The sequence below is a fragment of the Bidens hawaiensis genome, unplaced genomic scaffold (genome assembly GCF_021521415.1).
Source record: "Bidens hawaiensis isolate Kalapana, Puna unplaced genomic scaffold, B.hawaiensis_p1.1 tig00027194_1, whole genome shotgun sequence".
Taxonomy (NCBI): domain Eukaryota; kingdom Viridiplantae; phylum Streptophyta; class Magnoliopsida; order Asterales; family Asteraceae; genus Bidens; species Bidens hawaiensis.
The window spans coordinates 165,881-188,197 of NW_027494394.1; the positions used below are offsets into that span (position 1 = coordinate 165,881).

The 22,317-nt window shown below is 32.1% G+C and overlaps 2 protein-coding genes, 1 non-coding gene and 1 pseudogene across 4 annotated transcripts in view; 2 read left to right on the forward strand and 2 right to left on the reverse strand.

Annotated features, from left to right (window-relative positions):
* Nucleotides 1-719: 719 nt before the first annotated feature.
* On the reverse strand, nt 720-2,429 carry LOC143574959 (remorin 4.2-like). Its single transcript, XM_077059447.1, has 2 exons — nt 1,852-2,429; nt 720-978 (listed from the first exon to the last, which is right to left on the reverse strand). The coding sequence occupies exons 1-2, from the start codon at nt 2,422-2,424 to the stop codon at nt 787-789; spliced, it is 765 nt and encodes a 254-aa protein (XP_076915562.1). The 5' UTR covers nt 2,425-2,429; the 3' UTR covers nt 720-786.
* A 12,185-nt stretch (nt 2,430-14,614) lies between these two features.
* TRNAG-GCC (transfer RNA glycine (anticodon GCC)) lies at nt 14,615-14,685 on the reverse strand. Its single transcript has one exon. It is a non-coding gene; the product is annotated as a tRNA-Gly (tRNA).
* Nucleotides 14,649-20,482, forward strand: LOC143574956 (putative elongation factor TypA-like SVR3, chloroplastic; annotated as a pseudogene). Its single transcript, XR_013142685.1, has 12 exons — nt 14,649-14,724; nt 16,372-16,481; nt 16,581-16,788; nt 16,890-17,066; nt 17,603-17,756; nt 17,843-17,932; nt 18,367-18,501; nt 18,629-18,745; nt 18,828-18,977; nt 19,503-19,587; nt 19,666-19,760; nt 19,845-20,482. The product of XR_013142685.1 is annotated as a putative elongation factor TypA-like SVR3, chloroplastic (transcript).
* LOC143574948 (putative elongation factor TypA-like SVR3, chloroplastic) overlaps nt 15,650-22,317 on the forward strand; it is a 32,884-nt gene continuing 26,216 nt past the window's right edge. Inside the window, exon 1 of the mRNA XM_077059440.1 lies at nt 15,650-15,709. The gene's annotated coding sequence lies outside the window, so the exon portion shown is untranslated. The remainder of the gene's footprint in view (nt 15,710-22,317) is intronic.

Here is a 22,317-nt window from a genome sequence, read left to right on the forward strand (position 1 = left end):
TTCATATTTATGTCTATCCAAGTGAAAGATTTAACATATAACTTCATAGGGGAGGGTTAAAAAAATCACAGTTAACTTGAAAACATTGTAAACCATTTTTAAACATTTTTTTTTAATTTTATGTTTCGTTCTTTTTAAAAAATCACAAGAACAAACTAAAAAAAGTATGTAGATTGCAAAAGTACGTAAAATACTTGTATGTATCTTTCGAAGTTACATATGTGTATCTTATATGAGATAAATATATGTAGATTATGATATATGTACTTTCACGAACTACTTGTGTTTTTTTTTTCATTTTTCATTATTTTTAGTTAAGATTAATCATATAATAGAAAAATTAAAAACTTTCACGAGTTTTTAAATATTACAGTGGTTTTTATTTGAACTCTACCATGTGCCATCTGGGACAAAGTAAGTATTATGCCTAATAGACTTAACTAGAGTATTTGTCAAAGTATTAACAAAAAAAAAAAAAGTTTAACGCGCTATGTAATTGTATCATGATACCAACCTTATAGTAAAGCTTGAAAATGTACAAAATACTCTTACAAACCTTTTTAATTTGTATACCGCCTTAAATACTCACCACTCATCATTGTGTATCAAAGCATACATTGCGCACCTCTAAAGCCTAGAACTTTCAAACAAATGAACCTCTGCATCACCATCACCATCACCATCACCATCACCATCACCATCACCACAATCACCATCACCACAGTGTTTATTATTCAAACACTAATTGTATCACGAAGATTCGGAATTTTAAACGATGTGAAAAGCTTAAAAGAAGGATCGCTTGCTAGGAGCTCGACCAATGGCCCTCATCAAGTTAGCCACTTCCATGACCCCAGCCACTTTGGTCCCTCTCTTGGCCTCACATGTGGCTCGTCTTTCTTCTGCCTTTCTACAAGCTTTTGCTATGTCATTTTGCATTTTCTCCATTGCATGAGCGCGTTCAGCCTCTAGTTTCCTCTACATGATTCAAATTGATGTCACATCTTAGTATTCAAAAGTACTATTAAAGTCCTTATAATAGATTAGTAGGTGAGTAATCTCAAAAAGATCATATCCGTTTCAAATGATACTAAATTTTGATTATTGTCCTTTCATTTTATCCCATTATATATACAACTTCTTCGGTTCTTCCATACAAAATTTGTAACTTGTTTTAACATGTCTATTCAATACATAAAGTCATACAATTTGAATGGATTCTTTAAGGATCGTGTTGTCAATACATCACTTTTAAAGTATAACTTAACAACTTCTTTGCCGTGCAATACGGATTGTAGGATCTTTTTCACTCCATCATACATGTCGTATTATAACATACGGACCATATGATATATATGACGAAAACATCATGCAATGACTTTTATCTCATATTAGTCATTTATTTATCAGTTAACAAATCATACAAGTCATATGACCTTACGCCCCTTTTGCTCTATTATATGGTACGATGCTAAAAACGACCCGTTGGCCGTGTGACACGTATGCTAGTAACGGAACCAGAACTTCTTTATCATATGGTCAATAATAAGGTCCTCTTCAAACTGGTTAAATAGAGGGCCCGAATCATACTTTTTTTTCTTGAAAAATCTTAGATTTTATATAAAAGTTCAATAAATTCTCATGACGAGGTAGTTCCGCCCCGATAACGGTAAGAGGTGTATGGATTGCAAGTTTCAACAATCTCTGTTATAACTCGAGTCACAATAAATATAATATTTTTTACTCATTTTTAACTAGTTTCACTACTATAAGTCTATAATTTAGAGTTTAAACTACAAGAAAACAAAACAACCAAGTTTCATATCTTAGTAAAATGTTTCAAACACGTACCTCAATTTTCTTCATCCACAAACTCGATTTCTGAAGTTGCTCATTCTCCCACCCGTTGATGATCGCGTCGTCCCGCTTGAACCGGTTATTAATCTTTGAAACCTTCGCGTTTTGCCAAGCGGATATCTTTGATTCGACCTCCTCTTTCTTCACCGATTCAATAGTTCCATCGGCAGTGACACGTCTAGGCGTTGACACGATAGGATTATTATCGGGCACTATCGCTAATGGATTATTTTCCATCGTGTCAACTTCCTCCCCAATTCTTTCTAAGTTGTTGTTATTATTATTATTATTATTATTAGTGTTCATATTATCTGTCACCTCACTAGTTTCCCTTCCTATTATTCGGGTTCCGGCTAGCACTAGCGCGTTAAACTCTCGACTCATGGTCGTAAAGTTTTCGCTATCGGTGCTAGCTACCGAAATAGATGAGGGCAGGCGGCGGTGGCGGTCCGGTGGTGGTGGATGTGGTGGGTTTAGATCATGAATTTCTCTTATGCTTTCATGATCTTCATCACTATCCTCATCTTGATCTTGATGTGTGGAAGAAGGTGTTTGATTATTAAACATGTTATGTCTTTTTGGAAGATAAAATATGAGTTTGGGAAAAGAGAGAGAAGGGTTTTAAGTATAAAGTGTGAAGTTGATTAATTATATAATTAGTGTTTGGGTTAGTTAAGTTAATATAGAGATGAGTTGCATGGAGTGTAGATTGACACAACATGTATTTGGTAACCATGTGGTACTAGAAATATCTTTAAAATAAAAGAATTTAATAGAAAAAAAATGGAACTGTTTCATTTATGGGGTAAAGTTAAAATATAAAGGACAACAAAAACAAAAAGAATGCGAAAAAATCCAGTCCATTGATCTTAGATTTGAATGACTGAGATTAATTTAATAAATATAAATTTATGAAAAGGGCATTAAGGTAATAACCCACATTTGTTGACTTTATCTCTCCACATGCAAGGCACATGCCAATTCTCTCATCATTTTAAAATGTCCATAACTTTTTCATACGACATTATTTTTTTAAAAAAATTCACCATAATAATAAGCCTTTTTTTTTATCTTTAATATGAGTATCATATTATTATATAAAAAAAATTAATGGTTTTTAATTGTGTTTTTTTGTTGTTCATTGTGTCATTGTGTAATATGTTGTTTCCATTGTGTTTTACATTTCAAGTCATTGTGTTATATATATTCACCATTGTGTGTTACGTTTTAGGCCATTGTGTTATACGTATTCGCCATTGTGTCTTACGTTTTAGGTAATTGTTTTATACGTATTCACCATTGTGTTTTACGTTTCAAGTTATTGTGTAACATGTATTAATGGCGAAAAAAGACACAATGGTGTGCGAAAAGACACAATGGCGAAAAAAGACACAATGGTGTGCGAAAAGACACAATGACGAAAAAAGACACAATGATAAGCGAAAAGACACAATGGTGCGTGAAAAGACACAATGACGGAAAAAGACACAATGATAAGCGAAAAGGACACAATTGTGTGCGAAAAGACACAATGACTTGATTTTTGTTTTAAATATTATATAACAAAAATCATACTCATATTAAAGATAAAAAAAACGTTTGTTATTATGATAAAAAAAAATTTTAAAAAAATATCATACGAAAAAGTTATAAACGTTCTAAAATGATGGGGGTATTAACATGTGCCTTGCATGTGGGGAGAGAAAATATGTACAATTACTTATATACATTTTTTCCTTTGGTCCTCACTTCGCACATGTCAATTATTTATGGCTTCTCACACTTCTCATTTTTATAACCCTTTGTAGAATAACTTGACCATTCATTTATGACTTCATATATTACAAAATTTAGTACATTTTCCTTAATTAATATATCGTAATGGCTCAAATTAAGATAGATAGGTTATTTACTTAATTTACTCCTTCCTTAGCTCTCTCATATACTAATTTAAGATGTGGCATAACTGACTTTAATGTAGAGTGTTTAGCTTCAAGTTCGTGAACACTTTAACATGTTCTTGACTTCTTGTGGTTGTTGCTTGTATTATGATCGGTAAAAGAAGAAAACACATCATGTCTTTCAAGAGGCGGATTTAAACTGAGGAAGTCATTTTTTTACACTGCTACCCGTAACATTTATGAATTTTGAAAGTAACGTAAGGTTAATTTACGTTATAAATAACAACATGTAATATAAAAAGAAAATTAACAAGAGAGACATATTATATTAATTAAAATTTGTCAAATGAGCCAAAAATCGTGTTTAATCTATTTCAATCTTTGAAGCTAATAACTGTTTTAACTTTGAAAATTACTTTATTGTTTTAATAATATTACAAAGTCAAAAGATGATAACAACATGATGTTTGCGTTCTGGTTTGCTTGGTTTTCCCGGAAAATCAAGGTAAATCGTTTTTTTTTTCGGATGACCAATAAAAAACAATTTTACTCATAAGTAGGAGTGTGTATGGGTCGATTTGGGACGGTTTTAGACCAAACCCATAACCATAACCAATATGTCGGTTAATAGATAATTATAACCGTAACCGATCCGTTATGGCGGTTTCGGTTAATCGGTTTTGAAGGTTATAGCGAGTCGGTTATGAGGTCAGTTAACCGTTACCTAACCGATGTATAATTGAACCTAAAACTTTGATACTAAAAAAATAAAAATGACATGACATAGTTCAACAAATTATATAATTCTTAATATTAATAATATATATTCAAACAAACAATTAATGGTTTAACTCTTTAATAAAATTAAATCATATAGTATAAAATGAGAACGTTACTAGTTATTACCTTCTTTAATTTTCAACAAATATCAACAATGTGTCTAATCATACTCCATAAAGTTGAGAATCTTGTAATGGGGCGGTTCGGTTTTGGCGGATTTGAAATTATCTTTAACCATAACTGACCCGTATTTGGCGGTTTTTAAAAATTCATTAAACCAACCCGCTGGTTATGTTGGTTATCGGTTAAAATCGATTCGATTATGTCAGTTATGGTTCGGCTAATGATTATGGCGTTTAATTTGCACACCCCTACTCATATATGGGATAAAAAAATATTTACTTATAAATCGGATCTGATCTAGCAAGATGGTAGCTACATCCCAAATTTAGTTTGTTACTTTTGTTTTATTTGGATCCACAACGAGGCCATAACCTTTTTCCTCAAGGTAAATCGTTAACTACAGGGCCGTCTATGAGAAAGCCAAAATAGTTTTAGGTCGAAGGCGAAATTTTTTTTGGACTTTAAGTAAATTAAGTATTTTGTTTGGTTTAAACAATAATTTTTATATGAGTTTACTTGGTTATAAATTGGGTTGTGTAAAAAAAATTTATATAAAAATATGATTAAATAAGTCTCAAATGAGACTACAACCCATAACTTATGAGTTGGAAGTAATACCCTTTTGCCAATAGGTCAAGCTAGTGATTATGTAATTGAGTTTAAACATTAAATATACATATTGAATTCAATACAAATACTTATATTTCTTTAAAAAAAAAAAATTTCGGGCCTAGTGAAGTGTCGGGCCTGTGGCCGTCGACCACCATGGGGCCCCCAAGGGCCGGCCCTGGTTAACTAGGTTTTGAAAGATGACAAAATAAAATCATATATTTTACAGGGTGACTATGTAGTTTATATGGTTTGAATCCCTTTTTTTCCCTCAAAATTTGTTTTATAAGTATAAAGTTGTGACGTAATTATAATCCATATGCTATATATTCCGAAAACAATACAAACACACACATACACACATTCGTATAACAAAACTTAAACGACTTGTTCCAAATTCAAAACCAAGCTGAATTGATTAATTGAAAAAGTGTCTAAACCAAACCGTATGAGTTTCAACTTTCAACCGGCCAAATCCAGTTGACCGGTTTCAATGGTTTATCAACATTCATATATGGCCAAAGTTTGTAACATTTCTGTAACTGTATGGAGGACATTTCAACTCTTAACAATTTTGGATCCGTTAGCTAGAATATATGTTTTGCCATTTCTAAAATTTGATTTTATGTAAATTGGTATACATACTGGTCCAAAGTTACTAGAGAAAACCGACTATAGATTGGCTTCTTACCAACTTAATATTTGTTTAAATTATGTATAAACCGTTTTCTTTATTTCTACTAATCAAAGATTTGTTTAAATTTTAAATAAAATAAATGAGAAACATATTATATTAAAACTTAAGTCTATGTTAGTGTTTTAATCTATACTTATACTTACTATATATATTAAAGTATGAGTGCAAAACTTCTTTATTTTTAGAATGTACCAAAATTGTTGTTTTGAGTACAAATCATAATGTATAAGATTAAGACATTTTAAGGGTAATTTTGTCTTTTAGCAAAATCTTATACGGTTGATTTTAAATTGTTCAAAAATAGTTACAAGTTTGGTCGTTTAACTTTAATCACATTTTGTTAATTTATATAATGGTTACACATATACCATTTATTTTAAATCAACTACCCTCACAACGTTTAAACATTTATAATTTTTTCATGCGTTAATATTTTTAAAAAAATATTATACTATAAAAACGAGTATTTTATTCTAATTAATTTGAGTATGGTATTGTATATTTTTTTCATTTTAAAAACTTAATTTGTTACGTGATTACCATTAGGTATCGGCAAACCACGTCGGGCGGGTTCGGTCGTTCGGATCATGGGTCTAAAAGGTTAAGACGCTTTCAATGTAGCGTTGCATGCGCCCCCCGACACCTGATTGCGCGCGTGTAGTCGTTGTGTGACGTGCTTACTAACATCGGTTAAGCTTCCAATGCCGCTTTACAAGAATACTATCATCGGGTTACATGCGTACTGCTATGAAATCGCGCATGTACTGAAACGGTAACACCGGTTACCTCGCCGCTTCACGCGGACATTCAACTAGTATGTACAAATATATAAGGGCAAAGTTGGCAAAACCGTGAGAACTTAAAAATTATAAAATACACTTTCTCATATTGTATAAAAGATAGATTAAGTGATACGATTACGTAGCTGTCTTATTAATTAGTTCAAAACCCTACGTAGAATATTATACAAATATGTTAGTTTTAAATTAACCGTAGTTATTAAATAAACTAGAACCCTCGTAGTAGGGTAGTTTGGCTCTACTATACAAGGTCTTATGAGTCTTATGGATGTCTAAATTTGTAGCTCAGTTTGTGTTATATATAATAAAATACGTTAGATAATTAAATAAATTAAAACATGTGTTGTATTCTCGATTATGATAACTTGATAATTCCTTTTTCTTAAAACTCTTTTATATTGTCGCAAAATAACTAGTTGGTCTATTGGGTCCCACAATAATATAACCGCGGACACGTGGAGCACACTAACTGAGAAAAACACAAGACATACCAACGTGGCAGAGAGAGATTTGTTGCGGGTCCAACAGCTACCAACGTTGACGTTAACGTCGTAACAGTTAACACGTCGAAGTTGACAACGTGGACAAAACAGCTTTTTTTCAAATTTTCAAATAAATTTTATTTAGGAAAAACAAAATGATAAATTATTAGTTACATGACAATATGACATATGGTTGTATTATAGTTTTGCTTTTTAAAATTATAAATACATTATTTTGTTTTTTCTTCTTCATTTTAATATAATTTTTCTTTAACCGCATTCAAAACAAAAAAACAAGGTCGTAAACACGTGTATAAATCAGTAACTTTAACGAAATATATTTACGTACTTTGATTACTTGGCAACAATACGTAATTGCTTTAAATTTGTTAATATTACTTTTTATTGTAAAAACTAAAAAAATGGTATAGTGAAAAGTGTTGGTGAGTGATTAGCATTTCGATAGAGAGAAGTGTATTTTTTTAACCGAGCACTATACCAGACGGGCAACAACCAATAAACATCACCACTTTTCAATAACTTGCTAGAGTTATAAGGTTGTGTGTTGTGGTTTAACCAACTTTTGCTTGTTACCGCGTCATATCACTGCCACGTGAACACTTAAGTAATAATTAGTCACCGTTTTAATTTAAGTGTTGGAGTTTAACTAGCTATATTAATTACTTTTATGTTTCATTAATTTTTTTATTGAAATTCAACAGCATTCCACTATGAATATTTAAATTTAAGTATTTAAACTAAAATTATATAAAAAGAAATGTCACTCAAGTAAAAAAATTCTACAAATTAAATTAAAACGAATAAATAAACAAAAATACAAATCAAAGTTCAAATAAAAAAGTCTTACGGATAAAATGAAAATAAAGATAAATAAGCCTGTATTCCTATGGTCACTAGTAGATGTGAGAAGCCTTTCACGAGGAATTCCAAATCTCTCTCCGTTTAACATTCCTTTTCCTAAGTCGATAGTAGTGCTCGTCTCTCATCGTGCATTTTTTTCTTTCCGCTTGTATTTTTAACCAAGTGAATTTATTCAAGCTTATAGTCTAAGCTTTCAAAGTGCGTCTTCACCTCAAGATCCAGTGTAATTGTACTTTTATTCGAGGATCCTCCTTGGCTTCTCGCCGCCTCCTTGCTTTTGTCTCTGCTGGTTAACTCGGACAGTAATATCGACCGATACACCAACTCCTGTGTGTATCGGTTGAAATTATAAGGGCAATTTGGATCAACCAATGGATGACTTCTCCACATTGGGATCCTAGGATCCCACACGTTAAAATTCGGGTTGTTGTTCGGTTGCGTTGTGAAATTTGTTTAGAAAATAAAAGAATGTTTGGAGAAGTATAAAATATGTACGGTGAAATTGGGGTAGTGTAGAATATAAAGTGTATTGTATACCGTATACATAATGTTTTATAAACTAATAAACTTTTTTTAGGGAAATTTTTGAATTAGATCGTGTTACTTTGAAATCTGATGTTGTTTTTTCGTAGCAGTCCAAGGGGTTGGTTTGCTTTTGGAATAATCGTTGGCAACGGCTAAATGAAAGAGAGGCCCCACAACTTTCACATTTTGGAACTGTTATTGGGATGGCGTCGGACACCATGGCGCATGTCGATGTTTGAGTGGGGTGGTGTGGAGGGCTCCTTCATGCTCACATAAAATGGATGGAGCCTCCACAGCAAACAGTCTATTGTAAGGGTGGCAAACCCAACCTAAATGGATTGTTTTGGGTCAAGATAGATAAACTTTAAAGATTAAATGAGTTAGGATGGATCATCAAAATTCTTCAAGTGGGTCATGATGGGTTGGAAATATAAAAGTGAGTTTCATTTATATAGGTTGAAATGGGTCAAAACAAAATACCCAAGTTATCCAAACTTTATCTAATTCAAAATACCCAAACTATCACGTGCGAAACAAAACTCATACGAAACCCAAAAGACGATCAAACGAAACAAAAACCCCGAACCGACTAAAACGAAACTAAACCAAAATAGAAAAACGACCAAAACGAAACAAAAAAAGCGAAATGCAACCGAAAAGCTAGCCAAAACTAAACAAAAACACTGAATCGACCAAACCGAAACAAAACAGAATCGAAATAGAAAATCGACCAAAACGAAACAAAAAACCGATATGAAACCGAAAAGTTGACCAAAACGAAACAAAAAAAAAAGGCGAACCAAAACAAAACAAAAACACCGAACCGACCAAAACGAAACAAAAACACCGAATCGACCGTAACAAAACAAAAAAACCAAAACGAAACTGAACCGAAAAGAAAAACGATCAAAATGAAACAAAAAAAAAAGCGAAATGCAACTGAAACCTGACCAAAACAAAACAAAAACACTGAACCGAACAAAGCGAAGCAAAAAAACCGAAACGAAACTGAACCGAAATAGCAAAACGACCGGAAAAAAAACAAAAAAATCGAATTGAAACTGAAAAATTGACCAAAAGGAAACATAAAAAAAATAAATGCAATTTAAAAACCGGATCAAAACGAATCAAAACACTGAACCGACCAAACGAAACAAAAAAACTGAAGCGAAATAGAAAAACGACCAAAACGATACAAAAAACCGATATGAAATCGAAAAATTGACCAAAACGAAACAAAAAAAACGAAATGCAATCAAAAAACTTACCAAAACGAAACAAAAAAAACTGAAACGTAGCCGACCAAAATAAAACAAATGAATCGAAACGAAAGAAGAAGAAAAACGAAATGAAACCGAAAAAACTAACTAAAACAAAACAACACTGAAACCGAAAAAACCGAGAAATCGAAACCAAAATCATTAAAACCGAGCAGATACAGAAACCGACCGAAATGAAAAAAAAAACAAAACCAAACAGAAAAAAAACCCCGACAAACTCGAACCTGAACCGGTACAAAACGTTTTTTTTTATGAAAGAGGATGATGGGGGAAACATTTTAGTTATTTTACATTTTGCGTTTTTTATGTATATTTTGAGTTATTATTTTTTAATAGTTTTTCAAATATTTTTTGAGGGGTTTTTAAAACCATTTGTATGTCAATCTTCACTTGGGTCAAGATGGGTTAGTCTTACCCATCTTAACCCATATCCATCCTAACCCTCTATTTTAAAAATCCATCATGACCCTACCCATCCTGACTCATCACCCAAATCCAACCCAAACCACTCCCATTGCCACCTCTAGTCTATTGCGTAAACAATCTATTGTGTAAAGATGCCGTATTCATAATTTCATACACACATCTCTTGTATGTGACATATGCTTTTGTATCATATATTTCATATGGGCCAATCTTATGTTGTACTACAATCAGTGTACTTTTTCGTCCATAAAGGTTTGTTTTCTTGTAATTTTATATAGAGAAATCTGCAGTTTATCTCTCTGGTTTATATCCTCGTTCGATAGGTTAACCACTGAAAACTAATTTGCAAAGTTTCTACCCTCATGTTTTTTATAATTGTAATATAAGCCCCTGGTTGAGTGTCTTGAGCCCCTGGTTGAGGGTATTTTAGTAATTAGACAAATAATAATAATAATATCTAATAATAATAACAATAATAGTAATAATAATAATACTAGCAGCTCATCATCATCATTATCATCATCATCTCAACCATTATCATCATCATCTTCTCAACTCCCTCATCCCTTCCCCGTCGCCACCGTCGTCCACCGGAAAACTTCCCACCATCAAACCCATAAGTTTTATACAAGAATTTTAACAAAAAGAGCATAAATCTAGATCTAAGGTGTGGATGAGATTTGAAAAGAAATATGGTGATGCCACTTTGGTGAGCAATAATGGTAGCGCATGGTGTTTGGTGAGTAGTGAACTAGTGACGTGATGATGGATGTTGAAGATGTGAAAAAGGGCGAAATCCGATTTTCCGGCAGCCGGTGGCCGGAATCCGATTTTCAGGCAAAGAGGTACGGCGACGGCGACGGGTGAAGAAGATGGGTGGTGGTGATGAAGATAAAGATATGAGTAGTGAGTATGTTGATTTCCGGCAACATGTTCGTGATTTTCCGGCTACGGTGGTGGTGGTGTAGCGAAGGAATGGTGGTGACAGTGGCGGTGATGGGTTGCGGGTTAAGAAGATGAAGATATGAATTTGTGTTTGAATGATGATGTTAATTTATGAATTTGTATAAGATTTATGGGTTAGGGTTCTTAGAAGGAGATGGTGTTCTTGATGTTCTTGATTTTTTGGGTTTGTGTTTGTGTTAGGGTTCTTGATGTTGTTGATTTTCTGGGTTTATGTGTTAATGTTTTTAATGTGTTTGAATGTTAATGATGAAAATGAAGATGAAGGGTATAATGGTCATTTAACAAATTATTTAACACTGCAGGGAGTCATCTGTTCATAATAAACAATGCAGGGAGCCAAAAAAACCCGCCCAGTAAACACAGGTGCGCAAATGCGCAAATTAGTTTTCAGGGGCTATTCCGTCTCCCGTCGATATAAACAAGGGAAACAAATTGCAGATTTCTCTTTTATATATTTTGATTTTAAATAAAATTTATAAACTACAAATTGAACTTGTCAAGATTCAAAGATATTTTACAAATAAAATACCGAAAAGGACACAACATGATACTTAATTACCATCTCAACTTTGGATGTTTCTTTCAAAAAATAAATAAAAAAATCATGAAATTTCATTTGCATATCTATCTTCTGTCTACTAATAACATCTCTTTAAATTAAGAACATGAAACTAATGATAAATATTTATATAATTGTTTCAATAACGTGGCGCCATCCACCTTGATAGAGTCACCTGCCTTTTAGATAGGAGGTTCCAGGTTCAATTCAAATCTGATAAAAAACGTAATTTAGTATTATTTATGTAGAATAGAGTAGATATAACACCTCTCATTAAAAAAGTTAAAATGATATTTAATAATCAAATTTTAAAATAAATGTTTGTTGAATTAATGAAAAAGCTTAGAGAAAGGACTGGAATTAGATGGGAGTGCTTTAATTATTTATTAAGGTGGAACAATGATGTGTTTCCACTATTTTAACAGTTCTAGTGATTGTGACATTTGTTTATTTTGGCAATTTCATGTCATTGTCCTTATTTTCAACAATAAAAAATATGGTAATAATTGAAGTATATTAACATGAACTGATATAACATTTTTATAGCACTTTTGTACTATACTATAAATCTTTACTACTGTTTATATATTTGGACGATTGTATGTCATGCTTATGTAACAAACTGTTATGGGACGGATGAAAATGCTACTAACGCGTTGTAAACAACTGAACATGTTAAGTTTCGGTTTCATTGTATCGAAAATTATGATTTGTCCTATTTACACAAGCACATATAATATCACAAGAGATCATTTTATATAACTAAGGCCACATCTTTGATTGTATAATAACAATATATATCTATATACATACTAGTTTTTAACCCCCCGTATTACAGAGGTTGTTTTATATTGTTTGTTCTAATATTTATTTATTTTTTGAATTTATATATTTTTTATTATATGAAAGTTAATAATAATATATTTATGGTTTGATAATAAATTGTTTAACAAATAAATGAGATGTTATAACCCGGTTTAAAAGCTATATGGTTTTGATGAGACCCAAGACCCGTTTATATTTTTTACTATAAAAATGTTTTTTAATTATAAATAATATTTATGAAAGTTAATAATATACGTATGGTTTGATGAGACCCAAGACCCGTTTATTTTTTTTTATTATCAAATTGGTTTTTTAATTTAAATAATACATATATATCTTTTTTAAAATAAATCATATATTAATTTTTATTATATCATATTTTATAGGATTTTTACATCAATAATTTGGTGAGAATAATTTTTAATTTAATGAGATGTTATAACCCGTTTAAGGAATATCTGGGTTTGGTAAAACCCATACCTATGAATTTGGGTCAAATGCATGAGAAACCTCCATTTAAAAATCAAGCAAATCTGGTGACTCCAAAAAAAGGGGGAGCGACCACATCGCGACACGTAGGATTTTTATATCTTCGTTTATATATATATATATATATATATATAGGATTGATTTCTTTTGAGAACCACTTTGAGTTTTAAGAACTCAACGTAACAATTTTTTTTTGAATTTTTTTTACACATGTGTAATACGTAAGTGTAAGTGATGTACAAAAAATTACGGTATTTTTTTACACACCGAATCGACTTTTTATACATGTGTAACTAACGTTTAAACTTGTGTAATTATCAAAAATACTTATTCTCTCTCATGCTTTATTTTTTAATTAAATTTAATCTCAGACACATATATTAAATCATTTAATTAAATGTGTGGTTCAAAATTGAGTTCTTAAAGTTCTTATAACTCATCATGGTTTTCAAAATAACCCTCCCATATATATATATATATATATATATATATAAAGGAAGGTAATACTAGTAAAAAAGAAATAAAATAAATAACAGGAAAATATCACAAATGATAAGTTTCATATACTTGTTGATTCTACATTCCATTTGAAAATAATGTAGGACCCCTAAACACCATATTGTAACACAAATGATAAGGTTCACGAACTTGTTTATTTGTATATATTTAACTTATCCTTTTGTTTAATCTATATACTTAAGCAAAAGTGACCCTTCTTAAGTTCTTAATATATTACTTAAGGTTTCTCCAAATAAGTTTTAAGTGTCAAGTTACTTGTCCTATATGCTAAAGTCTATTAAGTTGTAGACCCTTTAACTTCATATGTAAATAAAATAACATCCTAGTGTTGAGGGACATCTTACCAACTTATATGTTTCAATTAGTGGTGTTCTGTTGGCCATTATGTTATTTTTAAGTAAATAAAGTTAAACTTTAAAATTATTCAATATGTTTAAATGAAAACGAAAATGTTTACTGGTTATTCTTAAAACTTAAAATACATATGACCCAAACATCTATGATTTTTTGCTGTTGACAATCTTAAAATCTACTTTTAGAGGTGAAGGAACCATATTTATACATAGTATGCGAGATTTTCGTCTCGTTTAGGGACATAAACTAGTCGATATGCTCATAGCTAATTGAACTGCACCAGGTTCAAACGAACTAGAGCCCAAACTCGACCCTAGACTGAAGAGCGTTTGATAAATAAGATAGGACATCATGTATCGAGTTTAGTAGGCTCGTGAGTGTAGAGGAACATATCACTCATATAGCTAGCATGCTAAGTTTTGTATGTGTAATCTGCAAAAATAAGTAAACACATGTTATTTTTTGATAACAAAATTCCTTATTTTCCAGGTGACAAAAAGGGAAAAAAAAGGGCCAGTTTCAGTTTTTTCTAAAAACATTTGCACCAGCCGGGAATCGAACCCGGGTCTATACCATGGCAGGGTACTATTCTACCACTAGACCACAGGTGCTTCTTGTTTTGCTCTCAGCTATTATCATTAAAAACACTGGTTGAGTTGACTGATCTGCTTATTCCAAATATGAAAATAAATACGTATTGTAGTTTTTGTTTACACGTCTGCTTCAACTTGTCGGCCGAACCGTTAAATCAGACGTCTAAATTGTATAAATAATAAATCTTAAAAGCGATTAAACTAACTTATTTCCTTCATTTAGCTAGTTCAGTATAGAGATGAAATTTTCTTACACGATAAGAAAAACAAGGCTTTGGGTTCTTGTAATTATCCCGTTTGATATTTGGGTCGTGTTTACCTACTAACATGTTTAGTTAAACATGTCGATCCACAACTTGTTTAATTTTTTTTTTCTCAAAGAACTTAATTCCACAATTTATTTCGTCACTCACATGATGTGAACAATCACCACATGGAAAGACAAAACATAATTGGATACCTTGGTACTGCTAGGCAAAAACCCTTTGGTACATGTTTAATTCGACCCTCGAATCTGTTTAATCTATTTATTACAACCATTCTATCCATTCAACACGTTTATACCTTGATTACTACTTATCAACCTGTTTAGAGCATTCACATCCCATCCCCTATAATTATGTTATGCGGTGAGATTGTGAGTGATTGTGAATGTAAATTATAGGGTGAAGAGAGAAATGTAGTGATTTTTTTGTAAATTTGGGGAACATTGTTTGCCCCTATTTATTTTTTAATATTTGTTGGATTGGTTATGAGTAGATGAGAGAGAAACGTGTAATGATAAAGGTATAAAAAATATTATTTAATTGAATAAGAGAGAGAAATCTGGTGTTTTTTAGTAGAATTATGGAGATGCGGAATGGGAATGGGAATGGGAATGGGAATGGGAATGGGATGAGAATGCTCTAAGAGTTATTCAAGAAGAACTGAAAAAAGTAGAAACTAAAGCAATGTAAGAAAAACTGAAAAAAGAAACTAAAGAATTCAAGAAGAAGCGCAAATGTTAACAAATGCTCTGTTTCTGCCACTGAAATAGCTACTGGTTATGGTTTTGTATATGTTTTTTTTTTGCTTAATTAGTTTTGATAAGTTGTAAGTATATTACCTGTCTGTTATTGGTGGTAATTTTGCATATTTTTGGGTTTTTATAAGGTTTTGTATTTGGTGCACACCAGGTGTTCGATCAAATGTCTTTTAACACAAATGTCTTAGTTTCGGGGAGTGTTTTAGGGGCGAGCAAAAACCAAACCATAACCAAAACTGAACCTTGTATGTTCATGTTTTTTCCAAATTTTATACCTCTATTTCCGGCTTGGAACCGGTATATTTTAGCTTCGAAACTTTATAACCATGAACACCAAAATCGAACCATTTTCAACCGAAGCAAAAGGAAAAGATAATAAAAATCGATTGGACAATTAACTGAACTTAACCGAAACTGGCCCGTAACTAACGTTTAACCAACCATTCGGTTATCGTTATGGTTAAGCTCCCATATCCAAACCGGCGAACCGAACCGACTTTTCACACCCCTCGTGTGTTTTTATGAAAATATGTGAGACTATATGTAAGATGAACTTATGCTTCAGTTGACGTGCTTCTATTTTCTAACTGTTTTTCTTAATGTTGTATTGTCATATTGTGTTAAGTGGTTGAATTGCTGAAATACCTAGCTTATGGATTTTTGTTTTTCGCATTTTACAGAGCAGAAGAGCACATCAGTGAGGAGAAATGATATAAGGAACATTGCAATTGTTGCTCGTGTTGATCATGGAAAAACGACACTAGTGGATGCAATGTTGAAGCAAGCAAAAGTATAAAATTTCTGTCTTTTAGAAGGATATATATGAAATTTATCATTTTTGTTGAATCTTATGTGCTAATGTAGTAAAAGTTTGCTACTTTTTGTGCAGGTGTTTCATGATAACCAAGTTGTAGAAGAAAGAATAATGGACTCAAATGACTTAGAGCGCGAGAGGGGAATTGCTATTCTTAGCAAAAACACATCACATCTATTACCATAAAGATACAAAAATGAATATTATTGACACTCCGGGCCATTCTGACTTTGGAGGTGAAGTAGAACGTGCTCTTAATATGGTCGAAGGAATTCTTTTAGTGGTAATCTTTCTTGTCACTGATTTTCTATTTGCTTTATTATGTTTAATAATTCTTCATACACACGCTTATATTACTAATGTCTAATATGTTGTTTGTTTCAGGTGGACTCTGTTGAGGGCCCGATGCCACAGACAAGATTTGTTTTGAAAAAAGCTCTTGAATTTGGGCATGCGGTTGTTATTGTTGTGAATAAGGTTGATAGACCGTCTGCTCGACTCGAATTTGTCACCAACTCCACCTTTGAACTCTTTATTGAACTAAACGCATCCGATGAACAGGTATTTCCTAAGTTCCTAATATTAGTAAAGCAAACAAAATTGATTTGATCAGTTACAAATACAAATTACTTTTGGCCTTTTAAAATGAAATTTCAATCACTTGGTCATAAAATGTAAACAAAAACTATTTTAACCTTGAAACATTTTTGTAACTCATAGCATTTCAAAATAAATCAAACTTTAAGTGTGTGGTATCAAATTAACTCTTCTTATTATTGTTTTTGGGAAAAAGGCTTTTCCAACATCAAGTTACTAACAACTCATTTAAGAGTAATAGTTCATCAGTTAGTAAATATACTCAGTAAGAAATATATTATGAAATATGATGAAATTTGCATAAAAGAAAGTAAAACAAAATCACATTTTTAAATCCACTTATAATACTAATTCAAATCACATTAAAACTGATTACCACGGCTAGTCGACTACAAAGTCAAAACGCAAAAATCCAGTCACACCCATTTATTATTTACGACATCAGTATTCGAAGCAATCTGTATCTATATAACATATGAAAATTGTGAATTTGTTTGCAGTGTGATTTCCAAGCAGTATATGCAATCGGTTTAAGTGGAAAAGCTGGGCTTTCTCCTGATAATTTAGCCAAATGATCTTGGACTGCTTTTCGAAACAATAATTAGGTGCATTTCCAGGCCAAAAATCAAGAAAGATGGATCACTTCAAATGCTTGTTAGTCTCATCTCTCACATTTATCTACTTTTTATATCATCCTCTGTATCCATTCATCATTATAGTTTATAACTTTTCTTTTGGAGGTCACGAGCACTGAATACGATGAACACAAAGGAAAAATAGCTATTGGTCGGTTACATGCTGGTGTTTTAAACAGAGGCATGGATGTTCGTGTAAGTCTAATAATATTATTTGAGCTCTTGTATTGTGGTTCGTTTATTTTATTATGAACTTTTCTTGCACTTATTTAGAGTGTTATAAATTCAAGTAGTAGAAGTGGATTTTTAGGCTTGTAAATGAACCGAATGCACACGCATGGAGCATGTTCGTGTTCATTTTCAACTTTAACTGAACAAACGATCGAGCACGGACATTTAAACGGATGGGGGTTTCTTGTTCCTGTTCGTTCGTTAAGAAAATGAACAAGAAACCCCCCTTTGTTTTAGTTGTTTGTGTTTGATCGTTTGCTCAGTTAAAGTTAACGAAAAAACACGAACATGCTCTTTTCGTGTTCATTTACAAGCCTAGATATTTTCCTAACATCTTTTTGTCTGATGCAAATCAGTTGGTTTATTTATTTATTTATTTTTGTTTGTTAATATTTCAGATATGCACATCGGATGACGCCTGCAGATTTGGAAAAGTCAGCGAGTTATTTGTGTTTGAGAAATTTTTTAGGGCTCCTGCTGTAAGTGTTGAGGCTGGTGATATTTGTACTGTCTGTGGTATTGGTGATATTCAGGTAACAATAGTTTTTACAAGTAAAATAATAATTAATATATAACAACACAACAAGGCCTTTTAATTGTCTTTTTAATAAAAGATTGGATTATTATTTCGAAATGATTAATGTGCTTTCTTTTACTTAGTTTGGGGAAACAATTGCTGATAAAAACGATGGTAAAGCGTTGCCTGCCATTAGAGTGGAAGAACCGACAGTTAAAATGGCTTTCTCCATCAACACTTCACCATTTGTGGGCCGTGAGGTATGCTCGTTTATCTATTAGTGAAAGGTCTAAAATACCCTTCAACATCTGCCTAAAACGTAAACTTTTCCAACTTTAACAGGGAAAGTACGTGACCAGTAGAAATTTAAGAGAGATTGTACCGTGAAATTGAAAGAAATTTAGCCATGAAAGTTGAAGACGGTGAAACTGCAGATACGTTTCTTGTTAGCGGACGTGGTAGTATACACATTACAATATTAATTGAGAACATGTAAGTTTTTTGTTACAGTTTATGTTATTTTACTTTTTGGATAAAATATGCCCATAGAGTGAGGTTCATCACAAAACACTAAATTATTGTGAGAACAAAAAGAACAAACATAGATCATTTATTTAAATTTTGTACTTATTAAAGACAATTGTGCATGCTATATACGTAAACAACTTTCATACTATCTTTCGGTTATATATTAAACATTTACCTACACATGTAAAGTAGCATCAAACTGAAAAAAACAACTAATTTTTTTATACTTGAGAAACCATCAAACTGAATATTTAGGAAATATAACATACACATGACTTGCAAATGTTTAGGTTCTATACTTCTATATATAAGCGATATTTTTTCATATATATATATATATATATGAGTTTCCGGATATATGAATAAACATTGCACTTCATCATTTTGTTTATATTTTTATATTTTTTAAGATTGAAAAAATGAATTATGTATTTTGTTTTGTGTGTTTTCGCAAAAAACTGTTTTATTTACAAATGACATGCATTTTAGGCGAAGGGAAATTTTCGAGTTCATGGTGGGACCCCCAAAAGTGATTAACAAGAGAGTTGATGAAAAGTTGCTTGAACCTTATGAGGTATTAAATTATTTATTAATTTGAAGCGTGTGTGTGTTATGTTATAAGGTATAAACTCGTTTAATAATATATGTTAAGATTGCCACGGTGGAAGTGCCGGAAGAACATATGGGTTCGGTTGTTGAACTTCTTGGTAAAAGGCGTGGTCAAATGTTTGATATGCAAGGACTGGGGTATGTGCATTTAGAATTCTGTTAGGCTTTTTATATATAATTTTTTTTTTAAAATGTATTGATTGCAAGCATCTTTTTTTCTAGCTCTGAAGGAACAACACTGCTCAAGTACAAGATACCAACTCGTGGGCTTCTTGGACTGAGAAATGCAATTTTGACCGCTTCTCGATGCACCGCAATTCTCAACACAATATTTGATAGTTACGGGCCATGGGCTGGTGAAATGTCGACCCGTGATCTTGGATCCCTGGTAATTACAATTCTTAAAACTAGAGGTGTAAAAATGGGGCGGTTCGGGTGAGTTAGGTAAAAAATCAGCAATTTTTAGTTCAGGTCAAAACGGGCTGACTACTAAACGCTTCTTTATTCATATTTTTTAGTTCTATAAATAATTGGTAATTGCAATTTAGAAAAAAGTAGAGGTTGGGCAGTTTGGGTGGGTTAGTAACAAAATATTGTAACGAGCAATTTTTTGTTCGGGTCAAAACAGGGCGGGATCGAGCTGACTCCTCTTAAACACTTCATTTCTTTTGAGTTAAATGTACCTTTTTGTACTTTATCATCAGCTTGGTCCATTTTATGTAAATGGGTCCAATGTTTCGTTCATTAGAACCTTTTCATGTCTAATTACCTTTTTGCCCTCTGTCATCAGATCGACCCATTTGTAGGCAAACGTATCAAATTTGCCACCTCACATGTCCATTACCTCACATGTTCATGGCACAAGGAAAAATACGATGTGCTTGAGGCTGCTAAGAAATGGGTTTTAAAGAGTATGGACATGCAAATAAGATACACTAAACACTTATCTCAATTTAAGAACAACAAAACAAGGAGGAAGAATCAACCTAACATCATTCCTGAAGATGATTTCTTACAACTGTTGTGTTTATGGAATGATAAAGATGAGGCGGTATTTTTCTTTACAATTTTTACATTAGTAGTATTTAGTTTTTATAGTTATCTATTAGCTGAGTTGTATATATTAATGTGTGTAAAGAAACTTTGTTTACGAGCCAAGGAATAACGCATGTCTCAAAAAAATATGCACACAGCCGGCTCAAAAAGTTTTGATAGGATTCGTGAGGAGATGGTACAAATATTTTTTCTCTATCGTTATTTGTGTCATTTGTTGTTCAATATGCTAGTGTTTTTTATTGATGTTTATTTATGATTACAGAAAAATAATGATCCAAACCAAGAATTGCCTGCTTTAGCCCGGTTGTTTGAACGTACACGTCAAAGGACAGAAGGACGTGTATATGCTGACTCATATGATGACACGGCAAGCAAAATTGTAAGTTCTTTCTACTTTAACCTTATGTAAATATCCATGTTTCATGTGTGCTAGTATGCATAGGATAATAAAGTTTTGATGAAAGCCCCAATCACCCACTAACCTATAGTCTATAATTGTTTTTTCTAAGCTTTTCTATATACTAGTTCAATGAAATGTATAAGACAACTAATGAAATTCTATTAGTTTTCGGCGCTTATTCTTGTACCTATCTAGTTGTAGTATGTTAACAGTCTCGAATTAGGACTGAAAACAGAGACAGTGAAACTTGATTCCAAAACCGCCTCTAAAAACAAATCTGACCCGTTAACAGAAATTTAATTCAAAACAGTAGTAAAGTTGGCCCGAAATTAAAAAAAGCCCAGCTCTTTTGACCTGTAATATAACTTGTAAACTGACCTGTAATAGCAAACAAACTGAAATTTGTGACATGTTCAGTTTGGTTTGTGTATTTCAGATTATTCGTGGAAACTTTTGCAACTTTCACATCTGTGTAATGATCTAATGTTGTGAACAAAATACCCTTGACAATCAAAATTTGGCCGTAATGTCTCGAAACAAATTGTTGATACCGTGACCTGCACCAAATATTCTAATTTGACTTTAAACAGTTTGTGCATTAGCTCATCTGTTAAGAAATATGCAGTTTTACTATTAAAAGTCAACTCTTCACACAAAATGTAATCAAAACTTACCTAGTTTCTAATATACCTAGATCCGTAGCTAGTTGAAAACATATGATCCAATTCTTAAAACGTTAACTAAATAATAGCAACAATAAGAGTTCTAATCGGTTTTACTTAACGGGCCAAAAATTCCGATTTTAGTAACGGGTCAAAGCTTTGACACCATTTCGACAGTTTTTGACAAAACTGTCATTTTGGCAAATGGGTCAAAACCATCGGTTTAGTTATCAGGTCAAAATTCCGAATTAACAGGTTGAAACTTTGACTGCTGTTTTGGCAATTTACATAATCCCTGATTGTATATGCATGTATTAGCCTATAAATAATTTTTTAGTCATAAAAGTATAAACTTTTTAATCACTATATATGTTATATACATATTTACCGGTCAAAAGTGTGCATAGTTTGTTACTGGTTTCAAGTTCAAAGTCTTGGTTTCGGTTTCAGGAGACTATCGGATCAAAGTAATTGTTATGGCTTCAAAGGGCAGTTTCGGTATTTTCAAAAGTTTCAGAAATTCTTTTTGACTCAAAGTCAACTTTTAATACCGATTCAAAACAGGTCAAAATGCCCT